Source organism: Bufo bufo, chromosome 4 (genome assembly GCF_905171765.1).
Source record: "Bufo bufo chromosome 4, aBufBuf1.1, whole genome shotgun sequence".
NCBI lineage: Eukaryota > Metazoa > Chordata > Amphibia > Anura > Bufonidae > Bufo > Bufo bufo.
The window spans coordinates 201,992,828-202,020,245 of NC_053392.1; the positions used below are offsets into that span (position 1 = coordinate 201,992,828).

The 27,418-nt window shown below is 45.6% G+C and overlaps 1 protein-coding gene across 3 annotated transcripts in view; it reads left to right on the forward strand.

Moving 5' to 3' along the window:
* Nucleotides 1-27,418, forward strand: part of ECT2 (epithelial cell transforming 2) — a 119,459-nt gene that overhangs the window by 31,491 nt on the left and 60,550 nt on the right. For all 3 annotated transcript variants that reach the window (XM_040428246.1, XM_040428245.1, XM_040428248.1), the window contains 10 exons: nucleotides 8,610-8,683; nucleotides 10,931-11,061; nucleotides 11,665-11,780; nucleotides 11,865-11,927; nucleotides 12,248-12,473; nucleotides 16,071-16,207; nucleotides 16,341-16,460; nucleotides 16,591-16,659; nucleotides 21,442-21,552; nucleotides 23,572-23,668. In XM_040428246.1, the coding sequence (XP_040284180.1) occupies nucleotides 8,610-8,683; nucleotides 10,931-11,061; nucleotides 11,665-11,780; nucleotides 11,865-11,927; nucleotides 12,248-12,473; nucleotides 16,071-16,207; nucleotides 16,341-16,460; nucleotides 16,591-16,659; nucleotides 21,442-21,552; nucleotides 23,572-23,668 (1,144 nt within the window). The remainder of the gene's footprint in view (nucleotides 1-8,609; nucleotides 8,684-10,930; nucleotides 11,062-11,664; nucleotides 11,781-11,864; nucleotides 11,928-12,247; nucleotides 12,474-16,070; nucleotides 16,208-16,340; nucleotides 16,461-16,590; nucleotides 16,660-21,441; nucleotides 21,553-23,571; nucleotides 23,669-27,418) is intronic.

A 27,418-nucleotide genomic window follows, 5' to 3' on the forward strand; every position in this document is an offset into this window, starting at 1 on the left:
AGGATATAGATACGGAGCCCACAGGTCCAGGTCCTCCATATATCTTTTAAAAGTGTGTGTTTTTTCTGTGTTGGAATATAGTTATTAAAAGACAAATAAAAGTTATTTTTTAATAGGACCAGAAACGGGAATTATAGCCAGCAGGCTATTGGAACAAATTGAATTAACTTCTGGGTTAGTGGATCATTTGGTAATATACATTTCTGAGTTACCCACATTGTTCTGGTCCTCAGCTGTGTCACTGACACTTTGACTGCCACGGTGGACAGGAAGTCAGTTTCTCTTTTTATTCCTATGAATTTCATATGAAAGCTCCCCTTTTTATCTAATCTATTAGGCTAGTTTCATACTAGTATTCAAAGGGTACTGGGAACAGCCTGCTGGAGCTCTCTGGATCTGGTATTGCCGGACGCTGCCTGAATGCCTATCTCCCTCATTAACTGTTATGGGGACCAGCAGAGATCCAGCCGCAACCCAGCAAATAGTCAGAGGATCGCCGGATTAAAACTGCTGTTGTAAATAGTAACCGCAATCTTCTTGCTGGCGACAATTTGAGTTATCATTCCTGATCCTCAGCTGTGTCATGTGACTGTCGCTGACTCTCCAACTGACACAGTAAGGGACATTTATCAAACGCACTACGGCATGGCGTAAAAAAGTCACAATTTATGGCACATGTAATATGTGGACCATAATTTTCAAATTTTTAAGCTTCTCTGCACTTTTCTGAGGTGCTGAGAATGGTGGTGGGACTTTGCGCTGCCCCCGCTTTTACTATAAATTTTGGTAGAAAGTGGCGAAAATTATAGCTGAAGTCTGGCGTAGACTTTAGTATCTGGCACACCCCAGGGCAGAGATGGACCTGATTTGTTAAGAGGCATACCCCTAAATTCGGTGCATCTCACTCCGACACAGAGGGATCAAGACTGATGTATGGGAATGCTAGTCTTGATAAATGTCCCTCAGTTGGAGAGTCAGTTTCAGTCACATGAGCTGAGGATCAGAATCGGTGACAAATAGTCACTGGTAAGAAGATGACCTTCACTATGATTTACATCAAGTAGCTTTCTAAGGTGTCAGAGAATTGTTCATATTCCCTCTTTTGGCTTTATTTATTTTTCCATTTCAGTATCCACTTCTCATTTCCATGATTACGACAACCCTGCAATCTAGTAGAGGTGGTTGTGCTTGCACACTACAGGAAAAAAACCACTTGCCTCTTTGGTGGCCAGGATCGCGGAACTGCACATAGACCGACACTTTTTTTCTTTCGCGTTTGACAGCACCCCTGGAGAGACCGCCTCCACCTCCTCAGGACAGGACACAGAAACTAGAACTGCCTTTTAAAAGAGGGATCATCCCCTCTACTTCCAGTTCTGTTTCCTGTCCTAAGGGGCAGGTGGGAATCAGATCCGCTGGATAGAGTTTAATAAGGAGCTGCGGGGGCCTTGGCTATGTCTTAGTGTGAGGAGGGTTACCCCGTGCGGCATAAGACTCCTTTGGGAGCTGCTGCAGAAGTCTGGGCTCCCTTCTCTCTCCCTACCCCTTCCGTTCTCCTTCCCAGGTCCTGGGGGGTTTCGGCCTTCCTGGGCTCCTGCAAACCTCTGCGGCTGTGTTCGCATGTTCGGCCGGCCCGCGTTCTGGATTCCTTTACTTTCAGGTTGCGGCGGTGGGAGGAAGCTGACACTGCGGACTGGGAGGGGAGGGAGCCGGCTTGCGCGCGCCAAGAAAAGCCCAGCCGGCTCACTGCCATGCCGAGTGGGGAAAACATGGCAGTTCCTCCATTCTGGCTTGTGTTTGTTGTAGGAGCATGGAGCAGGCTCAGCACGCTGAAACCACCAATGATACACCGGTACCACTGTGGGGTGAGAGGGGTTATACCCCTGCATGTTTTTTTTCATGGTATGTGCTCATGGGGTCATGTTTTGTGCTTAGGTGTTGTCGGGTATATAAAGCAAATGCTTTATATAAAGATTTAAAAAAAATAAAAATAAAATTTAGCGGATCAAAAGAAAAATTATGCAAACGATATTGATCCGGGAGATGGACATAATCATCTCCAAACGAGTTCGATCAAGAACCTGATTATTTTGTGCAATCAGTAAAACAGGGTACAAGCGTCTATGCAAAAATATAAATGGTTTATTATACAATAGTTTAATATACAATCAAAAATTGATCAACGTAAATTTCAATAATATACAATGATATGCAGTACCCAGAATTCACCACTATATGATGCCAACAAAACAATACTCAACCAACACAAGAATATTATGCAATACAGCTTTAAATTTGTGATAGAGATATACAATCAATGGATTATGCGGAAAACTCAATCAAGAAGATGACAGATACGAGCCCTTGCTCCACCAAAATTGATGACCAAACTCAGATAATGGTAGTATTGCAACAAAACTTATAAATTATTGGCTGGATGTCAAACTAGGGAATACGAAGATTCCCAACAGAGTTTCTCCAATATTATCCCCTTTATTCAGTTATATGCATTGTAACTGAAATCAGAGAAAATACTGATGTGGCAACTAACTTTACACGTCCGCAAATGAGCGGGTATCTGACTAAGTATCAAGCCAATTAATTTAGATCAATACTACATAAAACAAAAATATACATTACCCAAGGGTCAAGTGATGTGCAGAGTCTTGGGGCAGCCAGCTCTCAAGAGTTTTTCCCGATAATCCAAATGATTCTCCAGAGATCTATAATCCAAATGTTTCTTTGTTTTTTTTCTTTCCTCCTTTTTTTTGGTAACTGGTTTCTTAACCCAAAACTTATCAGATGAACACGCCCTCCGAGTTTGGAACTTCCAATCATTGTTGGGTGGGCGTGGGCATTGATAAGGAGCATGACGTCATAATACTACCCAGAATGCACTTTTGCTACTGATGTAGTATTAACTGCTCATATCTAGGTGGCACTGTTGTATAAGCAATAGGCATCGTACCATTAAGGGTTAACTCGTACATGCCTGATATTTTCACTACTACACCTCTGACGTCTAGAGGCCTTGTCTCAGGGCCGAGGAACAAACTTTGATACATGAATGTATACTTTGAGGAACATCTAGACAATTCTCACACTGTGAAATTCATGTTCAGATATGAAAAACAATGAAGCCTCAGAATCTGCAGGTGCGGTGTATCTTCTAACTTTCTAAATGTATAATATATTGTTACTATAACACTAGCTCTTGAACAGCACAGTAATCTTCTCATGGACTTACTTTGGCCTACATGAAAATCCATACAAAACAGTGAATATAAATCAACATTGCTCTTAAAGGCAATGAATACCCATTATAACTAAAATAAGTAGATATAACTGTTTACACTTATGAAAAAGCACAACAGTGTCAAAGGAGTCTTCCAGGAAGACCTCCAGAGCAAAAGAAAGGGGATGTGCTGTGTGTAAAAAGAAGCTACCTTCTGCCTGGGCAAAACCCCTATGCCAAGTGTGTATCAGCAAGTTAATGGAGGAGATGGCTCAGTCTCTGATAGGCAGCATTAAGCAGATGATCCGTGAAGATGTCAGTCAGTTAGCGGTTTGATTGAAAGCCGCCCCAGTACTTCTGCAGCTAAAGATTCTCCCTCCAGTGATGGTGATATACTTTCTGGTTTGGAAGTAGGAGAGTGGGTGTTATCTAGGGTTGGCCGATATCAAAAATATTCAGACGATAACGATAATGATAATTAAGGGAGTCTGTCATCAGTTTCAACTTTTTAACCCTTCCCATAGCTTTCTAGCAGCATTACAGTTGATAAAAACGTTACCTTTATAAGCAATCGTGGACTTATAAAACTGTCAAAAATCATCTTAGTAGGATATGCAAATGAAGGCTCGCAAGTGCCCAGCCCAGTCTTTCCCTTTGCCAGCCCATCTTCTTACTACTTCTCTCGCCGAGATCCGGCGCATGCGCACTGCGATGTCCATGCCTGGTACGGCATCACAGTTAATTAATACGCTTGCGCCAGCTAACGGCTCAGGAAGGCTGTTCTCACTTTGACCACAGATGCAAGCCCATCTGGTTGGGGAGCCCATGTGGGGTCCCTTCTGTTGCAGGGGGTCTGGGACAGCAATTCTCTAGCCCAGTCACACAATTTCATGGAATTGAATGCGATCAGGATAGCCTTAGCACGGAGTCTCCCGGTTATCAAAGGCAGAAATGTGAGAGTTTACTCGGGCAATACAACAGCGGTGGCCTATATCAATCTGCAGGGAGGTACAAGGGCTCTGGGCCTCATGGGTCTCACTCATCAAATTTTCAGTCTAGCAGAAGCTTTTCTATTATCTCTTTTTGTGGTACATCTAAGAAGAGGTTCAGACAATGTGAAAGCGGACTTAATCAGCAGTCATCATCTAAACACAGCATTATGGGGGATTCCGAAAATAGATCTTTTTGCCACCAGGTCAAACAGAAAGGTAGAGACCTTCTTTTCTCTATCTCCAGGGGAGCATCTGAGAGCAGTGGACTCTTTGGCCCAATCCTGGCGACAGGACCTTCTTTTATGCCTTTCCCCTCCTAAACTTGATACCAAGGGTTCTCAAATCAGAGAAGAGGGAGCCACAGTGATAGTTATAGCCCCCTTTTGGCTGAGAAGAATTTTGGTTTTCCTGGCTCTGCAAGATGTCGATAGCGAACCCCTGGGTGCTTCTGGAGTCTTAGGACCCTGAGACAGAAGCTCCTATCTTTCACCCAGAGGTGAGGAATCTGCACCTGACTACCTGGTTGTTGAAAGGGAGATTTTAAAGAAAAGAGGTCTCTCTGAGGATGTGGTTAACGCTGTTGGCCAGTCGAAAAAAAGGTCACTTCTGATATCTATCTTGGAGTTTGGAAGGCCATTTACAGATTCTCCAATAGACCTGTGGAAGTGTTAGCTTTTCCTGACATTCCGCTTGTATTAGATTTTTTACGAGAGGGATGAAAGAAAAAGCTTGGGCCTAGCACTTCAAAGGTCCAGGTTTCAGCTTTAAGCGCTTTAAGTTTAGGTTAGCCGAACATCCTTAGGTTAAGAGGTTTGTGACAGCAGTATTCAAGTTGTCCCCGGTCTGTAAAAGTAGAGTTCCTCTTTGGGATTTAAATGTGGTACTCTCAGCTCTTACTTCAGATCCTTTTGAGCCTATTGATCTCCCCAAAGATGCTCTCCCTTTTAAACTTGCGTTCCTTCTGGCCATTACCTCGGCAAGGAGGGTGAGTGAGATCGTTGCTCTCTCTGTTGACCCTCCCTACTTGGTAATCCTGGAAGATCGGGTGGTGATTTCTCCTGATCCTTCTTTTTTACCAAAAGTCTCTTCTCATTTTTGGTTGGCGATGCCCTGTTTTTATTTGAAATTACATTTACTGTATTCCTTTTTGATGCTTACTGACTGTAAAATGTCACAATTATTTTCTCCTTCACAATTTTTTTATGTTGCCGTAACAAGGGCAGTATATTTGCCGAGGCAGAGACACACAAACAGGCGTGTACAGGCCCCATTCTAATCATAGGACTTGTGCATGAGACTCTCTGGGCTTCACATCACCCTTGTGCTAAGATAAAGAAAAAATCAAGTTTTCCCCACCAATCTGCTCTCATAACCCCATAATGACAAAGTGAAAACAGAATTTTTGAAATTTGTGCAGATTTATTTAAAAGGTAAAAGTTAAATTATGCATGGAAATAAGTATTTAGACCACTCGCTATGACACTAGAAATTTCTCTTAATCATCTTTGAGATGTTTCTACACTTTGACTGGAGTCCACCTGTGGTAAATTCAGTTGATTTGGACATAATTTGTAAAGAATACAGTTCTGTCTATATGATAAGGTTTCACAGCTAGCTATGTATATCAAAGTAAAAACCAAGCCATGAGGAGAATAGAACTGTCTGTAGAGCTCAGAAACAGGATTGTGTGGAGGCACAGATCTGGAGAAGGGTACAAAGAAGTTTCAGCTGCTTTGAAAGTTCCCATTTATTTTGTAAATGGAATAAGTTTGGAACAACCTACAGCTGGCTGCCTCGCCAAACTAAATAATCGGGGTTGAAGAGTCTGAGTAAGAGAATGGACACAGAGCCCAATGGTCACCCTAGCTGAGCTCCAGAGATCCTGTATGCATACAGGTGAAACTCGAAAAATGTGAATATCGTGCAAAAGTTCATTTATTTCAGTAATGTGACATAAAAGGATCTGCATTAATGCAACTTAAAATTTGAATATTGTGAAAAGGCTCAGTGTCACCCTCTAGTCAGCTAATCAATCCATACCCCCTGAGCAAAGGGTACCTGAGATTGTGACTTTGGGGTTTCATAAGCTGTAAGCCATAATCATCCAAATTATAACAAAGGCTTGAAATATCTCGCTTTGCATGTAATGAGTCTCATATATTAGTTTCACCTTTTAAGTTGCATTACTGAAATAAATCAACTTTGCACAATATTTTAATTTCACCTGTATGGAAGGTCAACAATCATTGCAGCACTCCACCAATCAGAGCTTTATGACAGTGGTCACTGGTCAGAAAAAACCCTTCCCTCAGTAAAAGATGCATGAAAGCCCACCTAAAGTTTGCAGAAAAGCATCCCAAAAGGACTCTGGCCTGATGAAACCAAGGTTAATCTTTTTGGCCTCAATTCTAAGTGTCATGTCTGGAGGAAACCAGGCACTGCCAAATGCCATCTCTACAGTAAAGCTTGGTGGCATCATGCTGTGGTGATGTTTTTCAGTGACTGGATGGGGAAACCGGTCAGGTTTGAGGAAAAGCTGAATGGAGCAAAGTACAGAGATATATTCTTAAAGGGGTTTTCTCATCTCAGACAATGGGGGCATATCGCTAGGATATGCCCCCATTGTCTTATAGGTGCGGGTCCTACTGCTGGGACCCGCACCTATATCGAGAACGGAGCCCCGAAAGTGAAGGAGGGCGCATGCGCAGCTGCCCTCCATTCATTTCTATGGGGCTGCCAAAAATAGCAGAGCGCTGGCTCTGCTATTGCCATCTGCCCCATAGAAATGAATGGGAGCATGGGCCGCGCATGCGCGGCACAATCCTATTCACTTCTATGGGAGAGGCAGGGATTAGCGCTTGGTGGTGGGCGGACCCTGGGAAATCTGGGGTCCTCCAGCCACCTATCAGACAATGGGGGTATATCCTAGCGATATGCCCCCATTGTCTAAGATGGGAATACCCCTTTAAGGGGGTTGTCCGTTTTTTTTACTATTGATAACCTATATTCAGGATAGTTCATCACTATCAGATCATGGGGGTCTGACTACCAGCGCTCCCGACGATCAGCTGTTTGAAGAGAAGGCAGCGATCTTACGAGCGCTGCCTTCTCTGCTCTGTTTATCTCCTTGCCGCAGCAATTGCAGTGGTGAACAGTGTAATTACAATTATGGTGTTCCGATTGTCTTCTATAGGAGGGCTCTGTCCTACTCACTTGAACAGATGGAGCAATCCCATAGAGGTGAATGGGAACGCCATAGTTGTAATAACACTGCTCACCACTGCCATTTCTGCGGCAAGTATAGGTGAACAATAGTAAAAAGCTGACAACCCCTTTAATTAAAGCCTAGGCTGCAACAAGGCAATGATTCCAAGCGCACAACAAAGACCACACAGGAGTGACTTTGCGACAACTGTCTCAAGAACCCAAGATTTAACTTTTTGGCCTCAGTTCTAAGCATAGTGTCTGGGGGGAGCCTGCCCAATACCATCCCTACAGAGAAACATGGTGGTGGTGGCAGCATCGTCCTGTGGGGTTGTTTTTCAGTGGCTGGATAGGGAAACCGGTTAGGGTTGATTGGAAGCTGAAAGGCGCAAAGTACAGATGCTCTTTATGAAAACCTGATCCAGATTGCTCAGGACCTCAGACTGGGCCAAAGGTTCACCTTCCAACAAGATAAAGACCGTAAGCACACAGCCAAGACAATATAGGAGTGGCATAAGGACAACTATGTGAATGTCCTTGAGTTTCCCAGCCAAGAACGGTTACTTGAGCCCAATCTAATATCTCTAGAGAGACCTGAAAATGGCTGTCCACCAAAGGTCCCCATCCAACCTGACGGCTCTTGAGAGGATCTGCAGAGAAGAATGGCAGAAAATTCCCAAATGCAGGAATGCAAACCATGTGGCATTATACCCAAGAAGACTGCAGGCTGCTAAAGGTGCTTCATCTAAGTCCTCAGTAAAGGGTCTTTTTAGTTTTTCATTTTCAATTAAATTAGCAGAGATTTTAAACATTATGTTATATTTGTTATATTAACTATAAATGAATTGATGGCTACAGATATTAACTACAAATAATTATCAATGTCTTCATCAAATGAGTCCTCTAACAATTTATTAAAAATTACAAAAAAAATAAAGTTTTACAAAAGAGACTAAAGACATCCAATTCAATATAAATATATTGTCAGTGGAATTAATACATTGAAGTGACTGTGATGAGGTAATTTGGAGTTTCAAGACCTATATTATATTTCAATACGAACTGGCCAAGTATATGCACATCCATCTACCAGTGGTTTGTGATATTGTATATATCAGTTTGATTTTAATGTAATTTGTATATGAGCAGATCATGGATATGTATACATTTTCCCACAGGTTGCAGTCAGCCTTGGGACTCCCATCATGAAGGCCGACTGGATATTAAAAGCATGGGAAAAAAGGAATGATTTGTGAGTATTGGAGTAGTGCAAATAATCTTCATTATTTTTTATTCATTTTTAGTGCATTTGACATGAACGTCAGAACTGTATGTAGTGCCAGAATAAATGTTTATGAATGCATTTATTGCATTATTGTAGAGCTCTTCTCATCACGCACTTTCCATGGCCAAGATCGGACTAGGTGCTGGCCAGAGGAGATTGTGTTACGGAAACAGTTTTGCTGTGACTCCCATAGCAATGCATGGGAACTATGCAAACAGCGTAGCACAGCAGACTTTGCTGTTTACGAAGCTCCCATTCGCTGCTATGGGAGTCTTAGAAACAGTGGAGCATCAGCCATTTGTGTAACTCCGGCCATCCCGACCACCGCTTAGTCCCATCTCACTGTGAAATGTGACAACCCCTTTTAAATGTGCAATCTGACTACACAATGTGGGAACCTGTTACTTTGCCTACTTGGGCAAATTGAATGTGAACTAGCCTCTTTGGCTGTTTGCATCTTTACCCATGTGGTTTCTCAAAGCTATTTTAGGACTTGCAGTAGACGTCCGCATAGATGGTACAGGTCACTTGACAATCCTTTTTTTTATAGGGGTTCTCCAGGATACTGATATCGTATCCTTAGGATAGGTCATCAGTAGGGATGAGACAACTTGTGTTTCATGTTCGGCGTAGAAGGTTCAGGTTATCTAAGAATTCCGTTATGGGTTCCGCTACCACGGACCATAACTGATGGTCTGTGGTAGCTGAATCCATAACAGCATTCTTAGATAACCTGAACTTGAGAATGGGGGGAGGGGACCCTGTGGCTACTGCCACCAATAATTATAATAGTTATAATACTGGGGGGGGGGGGGGCGCACTGCGCCACCAATGCTTCTACTTTATAATACGGGGGGGGGGGGGGGGGGGTTGCGGTTCTACTATGAATATAGTTTATGCCTAAATACAAACGCAGGCTGCGCTGCGGGTGCCGGCCATATCCCATACCCAGCGCGCAGTCATAGAGGCTGGGTGCCGGGTATGGGATATGGCCGGCACCTGCAGCGCAGCCTGCGTTAGTGTTCAGGCATAAACTATATTCATTGGTGGTGCAGTGGCCACAGTCCCTCCCCTCCTCCTCGCTTCTATCAGCCCATTGGTGGCAGCAGCGGTACAGGGGGGAGGAACTGCCTCCTTCTACCCTGTGCTGTTGAGAAGAACATGGCACGCGCTGACAGCAGCGTGTGCCATGTCAGTTCCTCGTGTGTAAGAGGCAGAGCAGCGGAGGGTCTAGGTGCAAATGGCGACAAGACTACAAAGCCTTGTCGCCATTTAGCAATTCTAAGTCGCATTGGCGACCATTTTGGTCGCCATCTGGAGCCCTGAGTATTTGTTTGGATTCCTGGCAGTAGTTCCAGCACTGGAAATAACTGCTGCCCTGCGCCCATTGAATTCAGTAGGAACAGCTCTGCAATAATTATTCTGTCCTCTACAGAGTGGAGGAAGCTTTGTAGTCCTGGCACTGGAGCTTCAGAACAGTAGATGGTCCACCAGTGTAAAAATCCTGGATAAGCCTTAATTTATCCGGTTTATGTTCTGCAGATCATGAGGGTATTTTTACTTCTAAAGTATTAGAACAATCCACATTCCAGATTTTATCTAATTAGAACTTTTTCTTTTTAATTTATAAAGGTGTGTGTACTGCCCAGTGTTTTGTCACTGGATTTGATTGCTTACTATCACTAGCAGACTTAAAAGCACAAGCATTATTTATTCTCCACTGACATTAAAAGGGCAATCATTTTCACAAACTTCATATATACCATAGGGACGTGAAGTTTTTATCAGTGGGTCCCAAGAGTTGCTGAAATGAGGGAGCGGAAGGGTTCAGCTATGCGCTCCGAAGAGAGCAATTCTTTTTACTTCCAGGTGCTGTTGTATAAAGCATTACTAGGTTTGGCATTGGTTTCAGAGGATCTTGAAAACCTAAAACGGATCCTTGCTGTCGCCGATCCTCTTCTGCCGCTCTCCAATTCCTATCTCTGTTGGACATGCTAGAAGTTACCAGAAAAGCCCGCTCAGCCAAATGCTATAAACCCCTCTAAGGCCAGTGGTTGGCTGAGCCTTTCCTGTGATTTCTGGCATGCAGAACAATGACAGAATCCAAGCGGCAGAGTCGGTCAGCTTTAGATGGTTTGTAGACCATTTTGAAAAATCAGGATATGGTTTTGTCCCTTTACAAATTTCTAATGGTTGTGACTTGAATTTCTTCAGAGAGTTCAGTGCAACAGAAGAGGAGTTCAAAAGTGAGTTCAAGGTCTCGCCATTTCAGGACTGCGTATTAAGTTTTCTCGGATTTTCAGATGAGGACCGGGTCAGCATGGAAGAAATGACAGTAATGCAAGGTACGTAGAAATTGAATTTATGTATGTGATTAGTATCCATTTGAAACAAGATCTTGCTTTATAATAGACTGATATAAGCAGCACTTGTTTTCAGTTTATTTAGATAGAGCCTGTGTTCTTTAGATTTATTTTAAAAGCTAGTGAGACTGTTTTCACACACCGCAAAGTGCTAGCCCCTGAGAAGCAGGGCTACACAGATGACTATTATTGACAAAAGTGGTAACTCCTAGCAGTTTGCTGGAAGAATGCACGACCGTTAACGTACGGTAAGGACACTTAACTCCCTACTTGCCTGCATGGCCTAGCTGTGTTTGGCCGCTGCTCCTTCATTATGTGGCTGCTGTATGAAAAACCACTCCCAAGGTTTTCATACAGTCAACCGTATTTTTCTTCAGTCTACCCATTAGGGCTATTTACACCATGTCCTTTTCTGTGTATGAGAGTGGCCCTTTCTATTGATGGGACTGGGAATAAAACGCAGTGCACACGGAAGCAGTCCGTTTTTCAGGGATTTATTTTTTGCAGACCTAAAGTTAGAAGTGGATTGTTTAAATAAACCCAATGTTTATATTCAATTGTGTAATATTTTCCCTTTTACTTTAGGGGGACAGTTTTTACCAGTTGGGGATGAAACATGCACTCATCTAGTTGTTGAAGAAAATTCTGTCAAAGAGTTGCCTTTTGAGCCTCCAAAAAAATTATATGTTGTGAAGCAAGAGGTGAGTAGGATACGCTGTGGCCTCGTAATAACAGCTGCAAGACTGTAGTCTGCTGTTTTTATTAAATTGTGTTTTTCTCCTCAGTGGTTTTGGGGAAGTATACAGATGGATGCCAGAGCTGGAGAAACCATGTATCTCTTCGAAAAGGTAATTTACAGTGTTCTCTCTTTCTGTCTCTCTCCTTTTCTCTCCCTCTGTGACCATCTTGCCACATGTATTATATAAGTTGTGTTTTACGTGTGATCAGATCATCCTACCTTTTTAAATACCTGATGATATAGCCTAATTAACAATTTAAAGGGCTTTTCCCAGATTTTTTTTATTTTTTTATTTATTTTTTTTTATTTTTTACTGATGACCAATTTTCTGCTGTGTGAAAGTGGTCTAAGGGATCATTGATTAATTTGACTGATTTATAATTGCAATAATATAGGACTGCCTCAGAATATATCTTTTTGTGTTTGTAGCATGAAAGCCCAGCTCTCAAAAAGTCTGTATCGATGCTTTCATTGAATACACCAAGTAGTAACCGCAAGAAACGCAGATTGAAAGATACATTGGCACAGATAACCAGAGAAACGGACATTTCACCATTTCCACCTCGAAAACGTCCTTCAGCAGAACATTCCTTGTCTATGGGATCATTGCTTGACATCTCAAACACTCCAGAGTCTGGAAAATCTCTTTTAGGAGGTAAATGTGTTACTTTTTTTTTTTTTTAAAGGCCTGGGCTGCAAAGGAATAAGCAACAATTTTGGGGAAGATTTATCATGAGGGTAAATTTGGCACATCCTTAAATCCTAAGACTTTTGTCTAGAAATGCTACTCCAGTTTTTTATGCCACTGCTTTACAGGAGTGAGTTTGACTTTTTTAATGATAAATCTGGAGTGAACCTACGGTAATTAACTTACAAATCCATGCACACTTCTCAAAACTGGAGTGAGATGTGTAAAAGTACAGAGTATTTTCTGACTTTTTGAAGCCAGAGCCAGGATCCTGATCAGTCTTACAAATGCCATCAGTTGGCGACGGAACTGCTTGCCGGATCACTCTGCCGCAAGTGTGAAAGTAGCCTTATGGAGTGTAGGGCTTGATGAATTCCTCCCATTGAATATTCCAGACAGCCAGGTCCATAAATATTGGGACATCGACACAATTCTAAATTTTTTGGCTCTATACACCACCACAATGGATTTGAAATGAAACGAACAAGATGTGCTTTAACTGCAGACTGTCCGCTTTAATTTGAGGGTATTTACATCCAAATCAGATGAACGGTGCAGGAATTACAACAGTTTGCATATGTGCCTCCCACTTGTTAAGGGACCAAAAGTAATGGGACAGAATAATAATCATAAATCAAACTTTCATTTTTTAATACTTGGTTGCAAATCCTATGCAGTCAATTACAGCCTGAAGTCTGGAACGCATAGACATCACCAGACGCTGGGTTTCATCCCTGGTAATGCTCTGCCAGGCCTCTACTGCAACTGTCTTCAGTTCCTGCTTGTTCTTGGGGCATTTTCCCTTCAGTTTTGTCTGCAGCAAGTGAAATGCATGCTCAATCGAATTCAGGTCATGTGATTGACTTGGCCATTGCATAACATTACACTTCTTTCCCTTAAGAAACTCTTTGGTTGCTTTTGCAGTATGCTTTGGGTCATTGTCCATCTGCACTGTGAAGTGCCGTCCAATGAGTTCTGAAACATTTGGCTGAATATGAGCAGATAATATTGCCCGAAACACTTCATAATTCATCCTGCTGCTTTTGTCAGCAGTCACATCATCAATAAATACAAGAGAACCAGTTCCATTGGCAGCCATACATGCCCACGCCATGACACTACCACACCATGCTTCACTGATGAGGTGGTATGCTTAGGATCATGAGCAGTTCCTTTCCTTCTCCATACTCTTCTCATCACTTTGGTACAAGTTGATCTTGGTCTCATCTGTCCATAGGATGTTGTTCCAGAACTGTGAAGGCTTTTTTTAGATGTCGTTTGGCAAACTCTAATCTGGCCTTCCTGTTTTTGAGGCTCACCAATGGTTTACATCTTGTGGTGAACCCTCTGTATTCACTCTGGTGAAGTCTTCTCTTGATTGTTGACTTTGACACACATACACCTACCTCCCTGGAGAGTGTTCTTGATCTGGCCAACTGTTGTGAAGGGTGTTTTCTTTACCAGGGAAATAATTCTTCGGTCATCCACCACAGTTGTTTTCCGTGGTCTTCCGGGTCTTTTGGAGTTGCGGAGCTCACCGGTGCGTTCCTTCTTTTTAAGAATGGTGTTTTGGCCACGCCTAATGTTTTTGCTATCTCTCTGATGGGTTTGTTTAGATTTTTCAGCCTAATGATGGCTTGCTTCACTGATAGTGACAGCTCTTTGGATCTCATCTTGAGAGTTTACAGCAACAGATTCCAAATGCAAATAGCACACTTGAAATGAACTCTGGACCTTTTATCTGCTCATTGTAATTGGGATAATGAGGGAATAAAACACACCTGGCCATGGAACAGCTGAGAAGCCTATTGTCCCATTACTTTTGGTCCCTTAACAAGTGGGAGGCACATATGCAAACTGTTGTAATTCCTACACCGTTCACCTGATTTGAATGTAAATACCCTCAGATTAAAGCTGACAGTCTGCAGTTAAAGCACATATTTGTTTCATTTACATTTGGTGGTGTATAGAGCCAAAAATGTTAGAATTGTGTCGATGTCCCAATATTAATGGACCTGACTGTATAATGTGAAAGTTGCATTCTGAGTCCATTGATTTTCTGCCTATAATCCTACAATGTTCACTCACTGCAAGAAAGAAATACCCCTGAGACACACTTGTCAGTGGCCTCATATTGTGGGATAACAGATCGGTGGGGGTCCTACTGCTGGTACCCCAACCGATCACAAGAACAGGTAACCTGTACCCCTTGGAGAGCCCTGAAATGAACAGCACCCATTTGAGTGTGCTGCTCCATTCTTCTCTATGGGAGGTCAGGAAATAGTAGGGTGCTGTACTTGACGGTCTCCTCCAGAACTCCCATAGAAATGAATAGAGCCCAGTTTAGATAGGGGGTAACATTTAATAACTTGATGTTTTATGGTGGATTCTTATGTACGGGAATAAATAGGCTTAAACAGCTGAATTACAATCTTACAAAGCAGTGATAGACATATACAGAATTGCATACAGTGTAATATACAGAAACAATCACTTAACCTGCAATCAATTCCCAGGAAGCTCCTTGTCGGCTGGCGCCCAAGATAGTGGAGTGGAAAGAGATAGGTAGTGTTCTCACAGATATCTTCATTGGAGCTTAATTCTCTGTTACCTGCATAGAACTTTATACCTTCTAGCCCAGTGGACCCTCCTAAAAGGTGTGCACTATGCATGTACAGTGACCTCAGCGCTTAAGGATGCGGGTTAGTACCAGTTACCAGTCCTGGTATAGCGTCCTGTACAAGTAATAATTAAAGGGAAAGAACCACTAAATGAAAACTTTCATACGAGCGTGACAGATTAGGTCCGGATGCGTTCAGGGAAACTCGCACCATTTTGCAAGCAAGTTTAGTCAGTTTTGTCTGCGATTGCGTTCAGTTATTCAGTTTTTTTACACGCGGGTGCAATGCGTTTTGATGCGTTTTTCAGGCGCGTAATAAAAAACTGAAGGTTAACAAACCACATCTCTTAGCAGCCATCAGTGAATAACGCATTGCACCCGCACTTGCTTGCGGATGCAATGCGTTTTTCACGCAGCCCCATTCACTTCTATGAGGCCAGGGCTGCGTGAAAAACGCATTATATAGAAGATGCTGCGATGTTCACTCAACACACAAGTGATGTGTGAAAAACAACGCTCATGTATACAGCGCCATTGAAGTGAATGGGTCAGGATTCAGTGCGGGTGCTATGCGTTCACGTCACGCATTGCACCCGTGCTCGTGTGAAAGGGGCCTTACAGTTCACGCGAATACTTTAACCATCACAAACGCCTCTGGCAAAGTTCCATCACCTCACTGCTCTTACAGTACAGAATCCCCTTCTATGTTGGTGTAGAAACCTTCTTTCCTCTAGATGTAGGATATTTTCTTGTCATAGCTTCAGGTCTTGGTTTAAAAAGACCATGGCAAAGATTTCTGTACTGACCATTCAAGCATTTAAACATTTAGATGTCTCCTAAGCAATCATGCCATATTGATACTGGGGTACATGTAAATCCTAGAACTGTAATGCATGTCATTTATATTTTAACACAGAACACCTATTATATTTTCATTTTACCAGACACCCCCAAATTTTCTTCTAAACCATCCAAGATTTCCACACCTGTACCCCATAAGCAGTCAGCGAGATGGCAGGTTGCAATGGAGCTGTATCAAACAGAGAGCAACTATGTTGACATTCTTACTACCGTAGTACAGGTAACTTCATTCTACCTACTTCATGTTACGGGTAATGTACATTGTGTTCTACAGCCAAGTAGTGCATGTTTAGTGCAGTATATTTATTTCAGTCTTTTTTTCTTTTATTTTTTTTCTTTAATCTTCTAAATAGCTTTTTCAAGTTCCCCTAGAAAAAGAGGGACAGCTAGGAGGACCGATTCTTGCTCCAGAAGAAATCAAGACCATTTTTGGAAGTATTCAAGATATTTTGGATGTTCACACAAATATAAAGGTACAGCATGGTGTTGGTGGAATTGCAGCCACATTATATTAACAAAAAGTATATTGCTGTCACGTTTCTGCAGCCTGCCTTCAATTTGACCGTATCCTATACTTGACATTTTTTATTTCTACCTTTTTAGGATGACCTAGAAAAAATGATGATGGACTGGGCAGAAACAAAAAGTATTGGAGAAGTAATTCTTTGTTATGTAAGTATTTTTTCTTGATTGGTTTAACTTAAAGCTGTTGAGGTTTTAGAAGGGTAAGAATTTAATACAAAATAAAAGTTGTGTGTGCCTGAATGCAGAGGGGCAGGTCACCTGAAAAAATATGGTCATGAAGGCTAAAGATGGATGGATGCAACTTCTAAAAGGAGTTTTCCGGGAGTTCAGTATTAATGATCTATCTTTAGTGGGGGACTGAATCCCAGCACCCCCGTCAATACGCTATTCGAAGAGTCTGTGGCACTCCAGTAAGCACTGCGGACTCTTGACATCATGTTCATTGCCCACATGTCCTATTTGCAGCAGTCCCGTCCAAGTGAATGGGCTTGGTCTGCAATACCAAACACAACCACTATACAATGTACAGGGCTATGCTTAGTAGGCTGTGAGGAAGTTGCAGCTGAACGCCACTGCCTCTTCAAAAGGCTGGTTGGTAGGGATGCCAGGTATAGGAGCACCACCGATTACAATTTGAGGACCTATCCTTAAGATAGGGCATCGATATTGATCTTCTGAAAAATGCAGCATTTTTTTGTACATTGCACAGGCTTGTGACTGTTTTTTTTTTTTTCATGTTTTTTTTTTTTTTTTCATCCTTAACCAAGCAACCCTCCGCCTGAAGGTGCGCCCCCACCTACCCGGGTGGGGGGGCCGCCTTCTCTTCAGGGACGTCTGGTGGGCTCATATGTCCAATGCCTGGGCACTCGAAATTGTATCCTCTGGATACAAAATAGAGTTCGCTTCTCTCCCTCCGGATCGTTTCTTTCGGTCCCGTTCTCCGCAGGACCCAGAGTGTGCGGCCGCCTTTTCCGCAGCCGTTCGCACCTTACTAGACAAGGGAGTCATCGTTCTCGTACCTCCTGTGGACAGATTTCAAGGGTTTCTACTCGAACCTTTTCGTGGTCCCCAAAAGAGAAGGCTCGGTACGGCTGAACAGTTTTCTCCGCCTTCGGAGGTTCAGGATGGAGTCACTCCGATCCGCGGTGGTTTCCCTGGAGAAGGGTGACTTTATGTCCTCAATTGACATTCAGGATGCCTACCTCCACATTCCAGTCGCTCGGTGTCACCATCGTTTCCTTAGTTTTGCAGTGGGGAACGATCACTATAAGTTTGTCGCCCTTCCCTTCGGCCTGGCGACGGCTCCTCAGGTGTTCACCAAGGTCTTGGCTCCTGTCCTGTCCTGTCCTGGCCTTGCTCCGCTCCAGGGGTCTTTTTCTGCTGCCTTACTTGGACAACGTCCTTATCAAGGCGCCCTCCTTTTCTCAGACGTCCGACAGCGTGGACCTCACTCTGGAGACCCTGAGGCAGTTTGGTTGGCATCTCAACCTTCCCAAATCTTCCCTGATCCCCTCCAGACGATTGATCTTCCTAGGGATGCTGCTGGATGCGGCGGAGGTCCGTCTTCCAACGGACAAGCGCCTGGCCCTCCACCGGTCGGTTCGCAATCTTCTTCTCCACCGCCGCCCCTCCTTCCGATCCAGCATGCGGGTGCTGGGACAAATGGTTGCCTGCTTCGAGGCGATTCTGTTCGCACTGTTTCATTCACGCACCTTTCAGAGGGTGATCCTCTCTGCCTGGGACAAGTCTCTGGAGAGTCTGGACCAGCTCTTCCTTCTAACTCCCCAAATTCGGGCCTCCCTCCGCTGGTGGCTGCAGACCCCTCTCCAGGGCAAATCCTTCTTTCCAATGACATGGCAGGTGGTTACCACCGACTCCAGTCTGCAGAGTTTGGGAGGGGGGGTTGGGGTTTCCCCCCCGGTCCGTCCAGGGCACTTGGTCTCCATTGGAGTCCAAGCTTCAGATCAACGCCCTGGAATTGAGGGCGATCTTCTTGTCACTCCGACACTGGACTTCCCTGCTAAAAGGCTGTCCTGTCCACGGCCAATCGGATAATGCCACGGCCGTGGCATACATAAACCACCAGGGGGCACTCGCAGCGCCACGGCAATGTGAGAGGCTACCCGCATTCTCCTCTGGGCGGAAGCTCATGTTCCGGCCCTGTCAGCGATTTTTATTCCTGGGGTGTACTGGTCGACGGACTTCTTCAGCCGGACCACCATCGACCCGGGCGAGTGGTCGCTACACCTGGACGTGTTCAAGTGTTTTTGCCTTCGTTAGGGCCGTCCGGACGTGGACCTCATGGCCTCCAGGTTCAATCACAAGCTTCCCACCTTCCTGGCCAGGGCGAGGGACCCCAGGGCATACAGCGCCGACGCCCTCGTTCTTCCTTGGCAAGAATATTCTCTCCTGTATGTGTTTCCTCCCATTCCCCTACTGCCTCGGGTTCTCCGGAAGATCGCTGCAGAGGGCATTCCCACGATCCTGGTCGCTCCGGATTGGCCTCGCCGGTCTTGGTACGCCGATCTGATGCTGCTTCTGGGAGACGCGCCGTGGCCGTTACCTCTCAGAGAAGATCTCCTTTCCCAAGGGCCGTTCTTCCATCAGCATTTCAGGTAGCTACTTTTGACGGTGTGGCCGTTGAGACCGCAGTCTTGACGCAACGGGGGTTTTCCGCGGACGTGGTTCACACCATGATCCACGCACGGAAGCCTACCTCGTCCAAGATCTATTATCGAACTTGGCGGTCTTATTTGGGATTCTGTAAAACTCGGGGTGTTCCCCCTCTCCGTTTCTCTATCCCCATGGTTCTGTCCTTTCTCCCTCCAGTCCGGACTGGACCTGGGGTTGGGTCTCAGTTCCTTGAAGGGTCAGGTATCTGCTCCGTCCAGCCTCTTCCAGCGTCCCTTGGCTCCTCTCAGACCTGTTGAGACTTTCATCCAAGGAGTGGCTCACTCGGTTCCTCCATACCGTTCCCCCATTCCGCCCTGTGCTCTTGGCACTACAAGGTTCCCCCTTCGAGCCGTTATGAAAAATCTCTCTACGGCTGTTATCCTGTAAGGTCGTGTTCCTTGTGGCCATCCCGTCTCTGACGGGTGTCCGAATTGGCGGACCTTTCTTGTTCCGAGCCTTTTCTGGTCTTTCACCAAAATCAGGCTGTTCTCCGTCCCGTCCCTTCCTTCCTTCAGAAGGGGGTCTCCGCCTTTCATCTCAATGAGGATATTGTCCTCCCCTCTCTGTGCCCATCCCCTTTCCACCCTCGGGAACTGGAACTACACCGACTGGACGTTGTTAGGGCCTTGAAGATTTACTTGGAGATCACCCGCCCCTTTCGGCGCACGGACTCTTTTTGTAGTTCCGGAGGGTCCGGGCAAAGGTGTTGGTGGCCTCCAAGGTGGCTATCGCCCCGGTTCATCAAATTGGCTATTGCTGAGGCTTACCACGCCAAGGACAGGGTTCCTCCTTTCGGTGTCACCGCTCATTCCACCAGAGCGGTCGGTGCCTCTTGGGCACAGAGACATCGGGCTTCGGCTGAACAATTGTGCAAGGCGGCCACTTGGTCTTCCTTGCACACCTTTATCAAGTTTTACAAGGTGCACACTCATGCATCGGCGGATGCTGCTTTTGGGCCGCCTGGTCTTGCAGGGTACTGAAGCAGATGCTTATAATCAAGCAAACGAGAGCTAAGCAGCACTAGCCAAGAACATCCACTAGACATCATACGGCTGGCTACCTACATTGTTTGTCCAAAACATGTGTCTGCTGCAAACAGGTGAATGGTGGGGTGTAGGTTTTCAGACCCCCACTGACCTGATATTGATGACCTATCCTATGGTTAAGTCATCAATATAGCCCTGAAAAACCCTTTCAAACCCATGGTCAGGCTGTGACCTATGCGAGTAATAATGGTGGGTAATACATCTATCCATTTTCAGTTCGTGCTCCGATGCTCTCCTTTGCCCTGCACTAAATCGCGCAGGGCAAAGACATTTTTAGGAGTTCCTGTGATGTACCGGGGCTCTCCATAGGGCTGCCAGGAAGCCTGGTGACATCACTGGCACTGATGGGCAGGCTTTAGCCTCCGCCCGGCAGTGTGTTGTTGTGAACAAAAGAGCCCTTACACTAAGATGCTCTGACCCTAGCCTCAGGGGGGCTGCCTGGGTTTAGCTCTGAATCCGGACAACCCCTTTTAAGGATTTTTTATTTTTTTTCTGCAAACTACATCAGTTAAACACAGAATTGCTGAAAAGTGTCTAATTGCTGGGAGCCCTACTAATTTAGTAAAATGGGGTATTGAGCCCTTCTGTTCTTCACTGGAAGAGTTTAAATGGAGCAACATTTGAGAATGCACCTTGCAAATTCATTCAAAGTATATGGGACTCAGAACTGTCCATCAGTCCAATAGCCTTTCAACGTATGTGACTGCCACTCCTTTCTGAGGATAAGGGCCACTGTTGTAGTGATCAGTGGGATCATTCACCAATGGAATTAATAGGTCATAACTGTCATAACAAAGTATTAAAGGGGTGTTCCAGTTGTTGGAAGTTATCCTCTATCCATAGGATAGGGGATAACGATTAGATCTGTGGGGGTCCTACCACTGGGTCCCTGTACCCCCTTCAGTGGCCAGTAGGGCTTGCATGCGAACTCGCCATTAATTTCTTTTGGAGTTCCGGAGATAGCCGAGCGCTGTACTCGCCTATCTCTGGAACTGCCATAGAAATGAATGGTGTGGCCACGCGCATGTGTGACCAGCTGCTCTGCTCATTTCAGTGGGGGTCCCAGCGGTAGGACCCCCCACCGATCTAATAGTTATCCCCTATCATGTGGATAGTGGACCACTTCAAACAACGGGCATACCCCTTTTAATAGTATTTATGTTCTGTTATATGAAACATTTAAAATTAACTCAAACATCTCTATTTTCAGTCAAAAGATTTGGTGAAAATATATCCGCCATTTGTAAATTTCTTTGAAATGAGTAAAGAAACTATTATAAATTGTGAGAAGCAGAAACCAAGGTTCCATGCATTTCTAAAGGTATGCTGCAAAGTAAAAAATAAGATGAATATATTACAGTATGTGAAAAGGTGTACAAAAATCTGAAATTATAGTATGATGACAGAAGCCCAATGATCTCAGAAGGCTTTTTAGAGTTACAGACAATAAGCAAGTTGAATATAGTAATGCATGGCAAGCCATTTAAAAAAATGTCCTTCCATGTTACACAAGGCACCTGCCCATAGACAAGGTCTCACTGGGGAATCCCTCCACATGCCTTCTGTAGGACCAGATCTTGTACAGATTTTACAGTTTATATATACATATAATGGAAATATAAAAGTATTCCCCAACCATGTGGCCTTTTGAAGAAAGCCAAAAAAGCAGTCGGTAGAAGAAGTGGCATGGTGCGGTCTTTGGTGGAGCTTAGAGGTTAGATAAATGTTTATGGGACCATTGTTCCCTCAAAGCCTTTCTAACTAGTAAACAGGGCATTTTGGGACCTGGATACTACTCCCTCCAAGCAGGGCGATACAGGTCTGTATAAAACTATTCCAATATTACTGTTGGTATATTGTAGTGTAAGGGCCTGGTTGTCTAGGACAGTTGGGGGGAAGGGGGGGGGGTTAAATTCCATTATCTCTAGTGGACTTGTGCAGCAAATGGGCTATTGTCTGTATCCCTGCTAGTCTAAGGCAATAAGGCCTCTTGCACACGAACGTTGTGCATCCGTTCCGTGCACTCTGTGATGCCCGTGTATTGCGGACCAGCCGTATGCGGGCCGCAGTACAGCCAAGGGCACACAACGTTCGTGTGTAAGAGGCCTAAAGGGGCAACTGTCAGAATCCCTTGTGGTCTAGTGCAACGAAAGGGTAATTTTTAAGAATCCTTGTTGGTCTAGGGTAGTTACATTTAACGAAAATGTGTCATTAGAAAACTACCTGGTAAAATCATGTTTAATATATTTTAAAGAATTTTTGATATTTTTAATTTCCTACGTCAATATCTATATTTAAACAAAAACCATAAAATCCTGCAGCTTTTTCACTAGGCAAAAAATATGAATGACGTCCGTATGCATTCCTTATTTTGCGGAACTGAACAGGTGGCCCTTTAGGAACAGTAGTATCCTTGTCCGTAATGCGGACAATTCCTATAGTGTGCAAGCACAGCCACCGATGCTGGATTTGCAAGGTGGTCGTAACCATAGAAACGAGCAGTGTATGTGATGGAAAAATGAATCGAGCCAGAAAAGGAAGCAATATGGACGATAACAATACATTAGCAAGTGCCTTGTATTAACTTTCTCTACATGATAAATGCCATTTGTTGAAGTGAAACATCCCCTTTAACAAGCAGATACAATTTTTGGTGACTCGTTTTCTTAAAGGGAACCTGTCACCTCTACTATGCTACCCTCGCTGAGCTTTTCTAAATGTTCATTGTGTTACCCTAAACATATAAATTACACTTTTAATTTCATTTGCAGACTAATTCTATAAGTATTATGCATTTTTATACTTCCTGCCTTTTATGCAATTTAACATAAGTCATATCTTACTTGTGTGACCGGAGAAGAGTCATATTTTCAAGCTCTGACTTATCTCAGGTTAATTTGCATATGTATCAAATCTGTTTTTATACACCATAAAAGCACACAGAGCTATGGGGACTGGGTATTGCGGATGTGCTAGCGGCCATCTAGCAACCCATGTCCTCGGCTGTATACCCAAAATCCCGGTGACAGGTTCCCTTTAAGATTCCTGGTGGGCAGTGAAATGGTTAGTGTACCAGGCCCCCAGTGGCTACTCATCCCTCCAGGGTCCTGTTTGCTCCCTGCGCTGATTGTGGGAGGATGATCATGAGGAGTTAGCAGCTGTTGGCTGCATAGTTCTCCCTCTGATCGGCCAGAATTATTCATGATTATTCTGCAAGACCAGGCTTTCCCTGAGCAATGGCGACTTCTGATGGATGGGGTCCTAGCTTTATCTTTTGGAATCTGATTATTCATTTGCTTTGGAGAAACATGTTAGTCTGTACTGTAATTTTCTATTTCAGATTAATCAAGCAAAGCCAGAATGCGGGAGACAGACATTAGCTGAATTGATGATCCGTCCAGTTCAAAGACTACCTAGTGTTGCTCTTCTTTTAAATGGTAGGTTACTGCAGAAAGATTTCCATCTAAGGGTCCATTCACACGTCCGTAAGTGTTTTGCGGATCCCAAAACGCGGACACCTGCAATGTGTGATCCGTAATTTGCGGATCGCACATCACAGACACTATAATAGAAAATGCCTTTTCTGGTCCGCAATTGCAGACAAGAATAGGACATGGTCTATTTTTTTCAGGAATGGAATTGCGGATTCGCATTTGAAAGTGTGAATGGACCCCAATTGCAGAGCACATTCATATTTATTTTTATTATCCCATATGAAAGTTTCTCAAAGAAGTGATTTAGAAGAATATTCTCCATTACTTTCTTGTGAATGGCATTGGGGGACATGGCACCATGGGTATATGCCCAGCTGCCACTAGGAGGCTGACACTAGAAAAGAAAGGTGTTGGCTCCACGCAGATGGGCTATACCCTCTGCTCAGACACTAAACCAACCAGTTTTAGTCTAGTGTCCGTAGGAGGCAGACATGACCTGCTCTGTTTTTTTGCAGGTCTTGCTGCTTTTTTATTTTTCCTTCTCCTGCAGGTCTTGACCTGCTGCTGCAGGATGGGGCTTAATCTTGGATATCCACTTTAGTTGCACCCTCTGCGGGCGCGTACTCTTATTACCTCGCCGGTCACTAAGTCCACTATTACTGCATCCGCAGTGGCTGCCAGTAATCCAACATATGTGCGAGTTTGCCGAAGGGGTGACCCTTGCGGTGGCTGAAGACGTCGGACGGTGAGTATTCACCCTGTGTCCCTGTCCCATGGGTCTAGGATTAGTTTCCCTCTTTCCCAGGGGGTAGGAGCACCTCATATCTGGGGGCCCGAGAGGTTTCCCTTTCCCCTTGTTTTCCCCCTGCTTTTAGCCGGCCTGTTGCTCCCCAGGTTAAAGTGTTTGCGTGCAATCCAGAAGTTCCTGGATCCTGACCCAGCACTTAACTTAACCTGAGAGGGGGGGGGGGGGTGTCAATTTTTCACTTTGTGGGGGCCCACCTCTACGGAGTCCCCCACACCAGCCCTCTTGGTTAGCTGGGCCTCCAACCACCTATGCTTCTCCCTGGCCTGCCTTTTACTTTAGTCCCCGGCTCCTGCCTGGGACTGGGCTGCAACTTCACTGCCCTGTCCTCAGGCACCTGGTGCTCCGTTTCCCCTGGTTTTCTTCAGGAGTCCCCCTCTCCTGTTCTTTTCCTTCTGGAGGACCCCCGGTCTCCCGTGGTTCCGTTCCACCGACGGCGCTCCTTCCCCTGCCGCTCCATTAATCGAGGCCCCAGCTTTTACCTATCCTAGGCCGGATCCTTCTAGTCCTCTCCCCTCGCTTCCGGTCTTTTTTCTTGGCCCCTCCCCGCTTCTCTTGGCTCCTGGGAGGGGTCTCCTTCCCCTCCTATCCCAGTTTAGGGTGAAGTTTGCCTTTTGGCTAGTTCTTCCTGTGGAACCTCCATCTTGCCAGCACTCCTGATGGACGCTCTCCAATCTCCTGAAACCTTCCTGGCACTCTCCTGCGACTGCTGCAGCACTTCTTCGAGGACACAGCACCTGGGGTTCGGTAGGACAGCCTCTGGCTGGCTGATTTTTCATTTTTTTTTCAGGCTCTCACTCAGCCCTCATGTCCTCTTCCAGAGAAGACTTCCAGCCTCCCTGCGGGGTCGTCACGTAATGTAAAGTTGCCTTGCGGTCAGCCTGAGCCAGTTTGTGCGCAGTGCCTTGCCGCCAGACCCTCTCAGGACACCCTGACCATACCTTATGTGTCGGTTCCTCCTGAATGGGCTTCTTCCCTGTCCCAAGCCATAGGGAACCTGGCCTGACTCTCCCAATCCATGGTTGAGTCGCTGGACCGCTTGCCTGCCAAAATTGCAGCTGCCTCTGCCCCTCCCAGGGACTCCTCCGTGGACGGGGCACGCTTACGTTCGGACACCAGGTCCCGCAAGAGACCTCTGGTTGTCACAACCATGTCCCGCTCCTCCTTGGCATTCCCAGGACAGGTCTGAGGCTGGCGTCGAATCCTCCCATGCCGCACCATCCGCTGCCTTAGGGGACTCCTCTAACTCTGATTCTGGATCAGAACAGAGCTCTGCCCTGTCTGCGGCCATGCAGGATCTCAACAGGGCAGTTAGGGACGCTCTCCATGTGCAGGAAGACCCCTCCTCGGCTCAGGAATCCATATCATTCTGCCATTCCAGGCATCCTGCTTTGGTTTTCACTAACCATGCGGATCTGGACGCACCCCTGGCCAAGGAGTGGCTTCACCTGGATAGGCGTCTTTAGCCCGCCAAGGGTTCGGACATCCTCTTTCCCTTTTCCGAGGAGTCCATTACTAGGTGGTCTGTCCCTCCTCGGGTAGATCCACAAGTGTCCCGACTTGCTAAGGCCACTACCCTTCCTTTGGCTGACACTGCTTCCTTGTCTGATCCATTAGACAAGAAGATAGACTCCTTGTCTAATTCTGTATTCGTTGCAGCAGGTTCCGCTATCTGCCCTGCCTTTGCCGCATCTTGGGTGGCTAAGGCCTGTATGGTCTGGCCAAACATCTTGTTTGGTCCTTACCCACGGATTCTGCTCAGGGGGAGCTCCATCTCCTTGCCCCTCTTCTCCAGGCCTCCAGGTACCTTTTGTGATGCTTCCCTGGAATCGGCACGCCGCTCTGGTAGGGCGGCTGCTAACTCTTAACATTTTGGATCTGAAGGCGCTCAATTATTTCGTCCGAGTCCACCACTTTCGTATGGAGTCCCTCAGGTCTGTGATTGCTTCCCTCGAGGTGGGCGAGTTTCTGTCGTCCATCGACATCTGAGACGCCTATCAGTCTCATCAGAGGTACCTTCGCTTTGCGGTTGGTTCTCTGCATTTTCAGTTCGTGGCATTGCCCTTTGGCCTGGCATCTGCCCTGAGGGTCTTTACCAAGGTGTTGGCTCCTATGGTCGCACTGCTCCGTGCTAGGGGGTAATACCCTACTTGGACGATCTTCTGGTGAAGGCTCCGTCCAGGGAGGACAACCTGTCCAGTCTCCACATCACCTGGTCCGTGTTGTCCCAGTTCAGCTGGGTGGTCAATCACACCAAGTCCTCCCTGGTTCCCAGTCAGAGGATGGAATTCCTAGGCATGGTCCTCGACACTCGCCTTGGCTGAGTGTTCCTCCCTCAGGACAAGGTAGTGGCTCTCCAGTCAGGGGTGTCTTCCCTTCGCGAGCCGTCTCCTCTGCCCATCAGGGTGTGCATGCGTGTTCTGGGCCGGATGGTTGCCGCCTTCGAGGCAATTCCTTATTCTCAATTCCACACCCAAGCCCTTCAGGTCTCAATTCTTGCCAGGTGGAACAAGTCTCCGTCAGGCCTCGATCACCCGATCCGTCTGTCCTCTCAGGTCCGTCGGGACTTGCGCTGGTGGCTAACCCGCTAACCGTCTCCCTCAGCAGATCCTTTCTTCCCCTCCATTGGCAGGTGATCTCCACAGATGCCAACCTTTGGGTCTCTCTCGGCCCAGGGTCAGTGGTCGATGCAGGAGAGCTCCCTACAGATCAATATCCTGGACCTCAGGGCCATTTACCTAGCTCTGTCCTGTTGGACTCACCTCCTTTGCGGTCATTCTGTCCGGATTCAGACTGACAACTGCACTGCGGTGGCTTACTTAAACCACCAGGGGGGCATGAGAAGCGTGGCGGTCCTGAAGGAAGTCCCTCGCATTCTGCGGTGGGCGGAGGGACATGTTTCCGCTCTCTCCGCGGTCTACATCCCCGGAGTCGACAATTGGGCGGCT